The sequence below is a fragment of the Ceratosolen solmsi genome, unplaced genomic scaffold (assembly GCF_000503995.2).
Source record: "Ceratosolen solmsi marchali unplaced genomic scaffold, CerSol_1.0 scaffold56, whole genome shotgun sequence".
Lineage (NCBI taxonomy): Eukaryota > Metazoa > Arthropoda > Insecta > Hymenoptera > Agaonidae > Ceratosolen > Ceratosolen solmsi.
In genome coordinates, this window is record NW_011948425.1 from 4,362,336 (window position 1) to 4,368,594 (window position 6,259).

The 6,259-nt window shown below is 40.8% G+C and overlaps 1 protein-coding gene across 1 annotated transcript in view; it reads left to right on the forward strand.

Moving 5' to 3' along the window:
• The window catches only part of LOC105362877 (MFS-type transporter SLC18B1), a 9,267-nt gene extending 3,225 nt beyond the window's left edge, over nucleotides 1-6,042 (forward strand). Inside the window, exons 3-8 of the mRNA XM_011500402.1 lie at nucleotides 80-370; nucleotides 1,130-1,250; nucleotides 1,309-1,535; nucleotides 2,119-2,294; nucleotides 3,345-3,513; nucleotides 5,628-6,042. Of these exons, the coding sequence (XP_011498704.1) occupies nucleotides 80-370; nucleotides 1,130-1,250; nucleotides 1,309-1,535; nucleotides 2,119-2,294; nucleotides 3,345-3,513; nucleotides 5,628-5,900 (1,257 nt within the window). The 3' untranslated portion in view covers nucleotides 5,901-6,042. The remainder of the gene's footprint in view (nucleotides 1-79; nucleotides 371-1,129; nucleotides 1,251-1,308; nucleotides 1,536-2,118; nucleotides 2,295-3,344; nucleotides 3,514-5,627) is intronic.
• The last annotated feature ends 217 nt before the right edge of the window (nucleotides 6,043-6,259 follow it).

Genomic DNA, 6,259 nt, shown 5'->3' on the forward strand with positions numbered 1-6,259 from the left:
TTGTCACATCCAAGTGTAAGCCTAAGCAGCGCCTAACAAAAAAAAAAAAAAAAAAACTGACCCGAGACTCCCGTTTCAGATTAATCGAATAGGTCCCAAGCTGTTATTCAACGGAGGCATTCTCACAACTGGAACGTGCGCCATCTTCTTTGGTCTTCTTGATAAAGTCGAAGGTCATTACCCCTTCATCGTTCTTTCCTTCCTCATACGGATAATCGAGGCCCTTGGAAATGCTGCCTTTCTCACGGCGAGCTTCGCCATCATAGCCAAGGAGTTTCCCGATAACGTTGCCACCACCTTCGCGAGCCTCGAAACATTTTTCGGTCTGGGCCTCATCGTCGGGCCGACCGTCGGAGGAGCTCTATTCCAGGTTTTACTTAACGCCAAAATTGTGTCGACGGTATTACTGTTCGTTTTACATACGCCGAGGGAGCTGCTGATAAAAAAAAAAAATTCGAGACTAAACAGCCGATAACGAACGAAGGCTTTCGAGAGCTAATTGATAATTATTATACGACTACTTAATAGAAATGCTTTTTCTCGCTCTTGTTGCTATTTTCTTTTTCTCTTTTTACCAACGAAACAATAAGGATCGAGGGCGAGTATTATTACTCAATAATGTATATATATAAACGCACGCAAATACAAAATTATTTTACATTTTATCTTTACGATATAGTTTTTAATATATAAATATATATATATATATATATATATATATATATATATATATATATCATTTAATCCAAGGTATTTCGTTGAGTAGGTGTTACTTTTTTTTTTTTTTTTTTTTTTTACAGCTTTCATAATACATAAAACAATCAATCGTCATGAGAGAAAAATGTCCACAAGTTCCATATAGATGCACTTTTCTTGTACATATAAAATTCTTATTTAATATTCGCAATTATAATCAGTGGGCATAAATATTCGACGCTTTAATAAAAAAAATATGTAAATCAAACGCCCCCATCTCAAAATATAATATCGATCTCGCTGTTCTAAAAATATATATTTATAAGTCCCTCTCGAAGGCGTAGGTAAGTAAGTAATACGAGGCAAAATAAACTAACACGTGCAAGTGTGCAGACATTAGACGCGCAGTGTATATGTAATGAGTTCTTCGTAGTTAGGAGGATATACAACGCCATTCGCAGTCCTCGGCTTCGCGCTCTTCCTCGCTGCCGTGGTCACGGCTTTCGTGCTTCCCATTCATCAGCACAACGAGCAGGACAATCAGAGCACCGAGGGTGAGTTGCGAACAACGTTCACCGGGCCTTAAAATTCTAATCCCTTCGTTGCGCGCAGGCAAGTTCATGAAGGTGTTAAAGGTGCCAGGGGTCATGGTGGCGAGCGCCTCGATCGTCGCCACGAGTATGAGCATCGGCTTCCTCCAGGCGACCCTCGAGCCCCATCTGCGCCAATTCGACATGAGCCCGGTCGTGCTGGGCCTGATGTTCATCATTAACGGCGGCACCTACGCGATGACCGCGCCTGTCTGGGGTTGGCTGTGCGACAAACACTCGACGCCAAAGGCAAGGATGCTACCAAGCCTCCTAGCCCCCTCCACTCCTCCAGCTCATCTCCTCGCCGAACATTGCTGCGCGCACCCTAGGATTAACGGATTCGGATTTGCGTATAATAAAGTTGACTGGGTGAAATCTCGAACTGAAAATTCCTAAACTCGTCGCTTACGCATTAGTCCTTGATTATCCTCGATCGAGCCTTACTCAATCATTAATGGCATGTTTGACTCGCAATCGCTCGAATCTGATTCGATAATAGAGCATTCGAATAAAGTTATCCAACGTGACGATGATGAATAATTAATTATGAGCACGACGAGGTATGAGTTACAATTACACTCGAATTGTTATCATTGAATAATTAAACGCGCAACGCGCGCAAAAATTGCATTATCGTGGAATGTCTCGCATTGATTGGCGGCGTGGGGAGGGGAAAGAAGCGAGGGAATAAGTCAATCGCGCCGGCGCTAGGAAACCGCGCACGCGAGTAAATAACAATGCCATGCCTTGGAGAATGAGTACGAGGGGGAGGAGGAGCCTCGGGACCCTGAAATAATAATAATATTGTAACGAGCGATGAAAACACCGGCAGGTGGCGACCGTCGCCGGTTGTATCATAGTGATGATAGGATTCGGCCTCATCGGACCCGCGCCCTTCATACCCTACGAGACGATGCTCTGGATGACGATATGCGGGCTGGTTATCCACGGCCTGGGGATGGCGGCGCAGCTCGTTGCCAGCTTCACCGACGCTCTAAGGATTGCGATGTGAGTAAGCCCCTACTAGCTGCCACAATTATATTCCCGATAGCGTGCTTAACTGTAGTTTTAACGTTACTTTGCTCCCGCCACCCTCTCTCTCTCTCTCTCTCTCTCTCTCTCTCTCTCTATCTATCTATCTATATATTTGTCTCTGCCTCTGTGTGAGCCCGACGGTGAGCGACTTACCGTTGCCGATTCTTTTATCTTTTGCTGATTACGCATTGTTTGGCCGCTGTGAACTTTCTTAGAGATGCTCGATTTATTCAGCCTTACAATTTCTAAGCTCACTGTCGGGGAATTCGCGTACCTCGGCCTTTCACACGCGACTCATGTGTCCTGTTTGCGACTAGGCACGTCACACACAAATCCACCAATCCGAGAGACAGACTATACAACAAACGAATGTTTCTCAGTATGTTGTCGACGAATCGAAGAAAAAAAAACATGAGTCAGCCCCCCTTTCAATTTTCGTTCGTTTAAGAAAATAAAGTTATCGCAACACATTTACGGCATTCAATTATTTTCATTCACTAATAAATCATCGTTTACGATTATCCTACTTAAAATACTTGAACATTACCAATTGATTAGTCAAGGAGCGATATATACATATACGTTGTACGTATGTACACATAACAATTGTACATTTACGTATGTATGTATGTATATATATATATATATATATATATATATATGATGTGCGCGTGTATTGATAATCTTATCTATGCATAAGTCTATATCACAAAGACAATATAATTTACAATTCAAGTTATTCTTAGCGCCAAATTAGTATATCAGTAAGTTTATTCTACTCATGTTTCTTATCAAATTTTCTATAATGAGAAAAGAATAAATCTTTTATCGTGAAACGGTTTAAAGCGGATGAGTGGGATCGGTTTCATAAGCCCCTGCTACATGATTTTGTTCTAAATAAAGGAGCGGGAATGGCAACTCCATTGCAGGCGCAACTGTAGTCGCGCGCGTACATATGTAGTTGTACGGAATAGCCGAATGTCTTCATGAAATTCATACAAGCGATTAACTTTTCTCTTTAAGATCTCACGGATTTCCAAATAATATCGAAACCTACGGCCTTATTAGTGGACTTTGGACGAGTACTTTCGCTCTCGGCGCCTTCATTGGTCCGAGTATAGCCGGCATATTGTTTGACAATATTGGATTTAGAAACGCTTCCATGTTTATCGTTATATTGCATTTTATTGTGGTAAGTATTGCAAAAATTTACATTCTCATAAGCTTGTGGATGGCTAAGGGTGAGTCCAGGTCACGGAATCTTTAAAAATATCTATCCGACTTACGGGGCGATAGATCAGCTATGGTAATTTACATGATTATGGATTGCTGGAAAATGCTAATTTCACGGAGCCGATGAATTATGAAACAAATTGAAATCTTAACAATCGGTATTCAAGTAATTTTAACAATATAATAATCCATAGTATGCTCTTACGAATCTCGATATTTAAATAAATATTTCAAATCTTTATAATGATATATAAGACACGAGATATCTTACTAGAAATTAGCTTTAAAAATTACGATAAGGATAAATTTAATTGATAAATAAACCATTCGCTACATTATTGTACGATGAGTTTAAGATTAATGGCACACGAAAGAATTGATAAGATTACTCTTTATTGTTTAACTAGACATCGTTCATTTCAATTTTCGCATCATTGATTCAAAATTAATATCACGACTTTTGAGCATTCGATTCTCATGAATAATGCATAGCTTTAGGTAATGACGTATAATTCATACGGAAACAGGATTCAGATAAATATCCATGTGAAATGAAAATCATGTTCACAAGAAAATGTCAGAGACAACAATGTACAATCTACCGATATAAAGTCGATCTTAGAGTCGTAAAAATAGACCAATAATTACATAACTCAATCAAAATTCCGAGAAATATCATCCCATAAGATTCGGCAATAGTATAAAAAAATATTTGGACGCGAGCTTGTTCGTTCGGACAATAAGAATCTAACAATTTCACACCATAAACAATGGCCTTCTTGTAAATTTCTCTCGAATCTCTAGATTCTATTAATGTCATTTTTATTTAATTATTTATTCTGTTTTTTTTTCTTCCTCTTTTAAATTATCAAAATCATTAAGGTCACTTGTATCTTATATCTTATATCCACGTATGCGAATTTCCAGAAATTTTATCGAAAATTAAAGAGAACGAAAGATATATGCAATGCTATTGTTTGCCCTATCTTATGGCGGCTATAAAATTAAAAGGATTAAGTTTCTAACGACCAATAATGCATTTCCTAAATCACTGCATTTACAATGAGAGAAAAATTTGAAAATTTCTCGAAGAAATATCGAATAACGAGGGTTTTTAAAGTCATTGTGTCGAAAATTGTCGATATTATCTGCGATCCACCATCATGTTAAATTATATTTGTTTGATCCGTCAAGGCCACTCAATCCTATTATGTTCCTGTTAATTTTCGTGCGTTCGATGCTGCAAATAAAATACGAGATAATATCTCGAAAGAAGCGCGACGATTATAATAAGTAACATTGAAATTCGCCTGAAATAAGATTTAAATCAAAAGAAGCTAAATCTTTGGGGATCAAAATTTGTAAAAGATCGTCCGAGTAAAAAAAAAAGAAAAAAGAAGAAAATCCTATTTATATAACTGCCTGGCATTTCAACGTGGCACTTCTTGTGTTTAACATTTATAAAACTCAAGATGGCCACTAAAAAAAAAAAGAGTTTCTCGCCGACTATCGAAACGAATGATGTAAGACCGAGGCATCGGCCAGATATTTTAAAAGTTTCGGGGTGCCAAAATAAAGTTCGCCGTGCAAAAAATTCCCATGGAAGATTAATGCGTTAAAAATGTCGTGTAAAAATACGACGACGGCCATAGCTCTCGGCATCCTTGGCTCATGTACGCGCACAATCAAGCTTAGACGCTCTTTCGCGCGCGTCCCTTAAATAATTAACACGCACGCACGCGCGCACAGACGCTCGCTCAAACGTTAAAGGTGCTTAAACGCCCACTTTTCACGCGCGATTCCCCGAACAGTAGAATATCCATGGGCATTGGCTTTCGGGTGTCACCTTGTGCGCGTCCGCGTGTGCGTGTGTCCACCCATCCTCCCCGCCGCCTCGTGCTACCGTGGCCCAAACGGAGTATTTGGTTTTATTTTGGTTTTTTAATTAAATTATAAACTTCAAATTTTGATAAAATTGTGGCCGCGATCGGTTAGGCGTTAGCTTCCTTTCTCGATAATAAAATTATCGATCGCCGGCGCCTCCTCACCTAAACATCTCCGTACATAATCCAGGGCGTGACGGCGTTCATGTTCCTGAGCTGCTGCAAACGAGGCCCCAAGCCCTACACGGAGATCGGAGCTAGCGAGGACCTGCGTGTATCGCTGACGGACAGCGGCCGCTCCCACAGTACGAGCCTCGCTCGAGCCGGTGGACCCGGGGTGCCGATCGACCGGCCCAGCGGCATGAACTCCCTGATGGCCTGCAACAGCTACTCGAACCGCGCAGGCGCCTGGACGCGGGGCTCCTACAGCGGTCGCTACGTCAACAGCTACGGTAGCTGTTAGGCACGTTTTGTATCTTGCGAAAGATATGAGTACCCCTCCCCCTCCCGCCCGAGTACCGCGCCACGTTCTCACTCTAAAGTGAAAAGCTGCTCTGGCTTTCTTATTATAACGAAAAAACAGCAAAAAGCAAAAAATATAAAATTACAAAAAACAAAAAACAAAAAAAAATAAAAAGAAAATGAAAAAAAAAAATTTACTACTCCGATCGGCCTGGAGGAGGGACGTCTCCTCGCTCTCGATTGGCCCTGTCCACTCGAGAAAGGAAGCGAGAGGGAATAAAAAGAGGCATTAAAAATAAAGAAAAGGACTAGTAGTTTCCAGCTTCTGGGACTGAGGGCCCGTAGTCGCCTCGGCAGAAA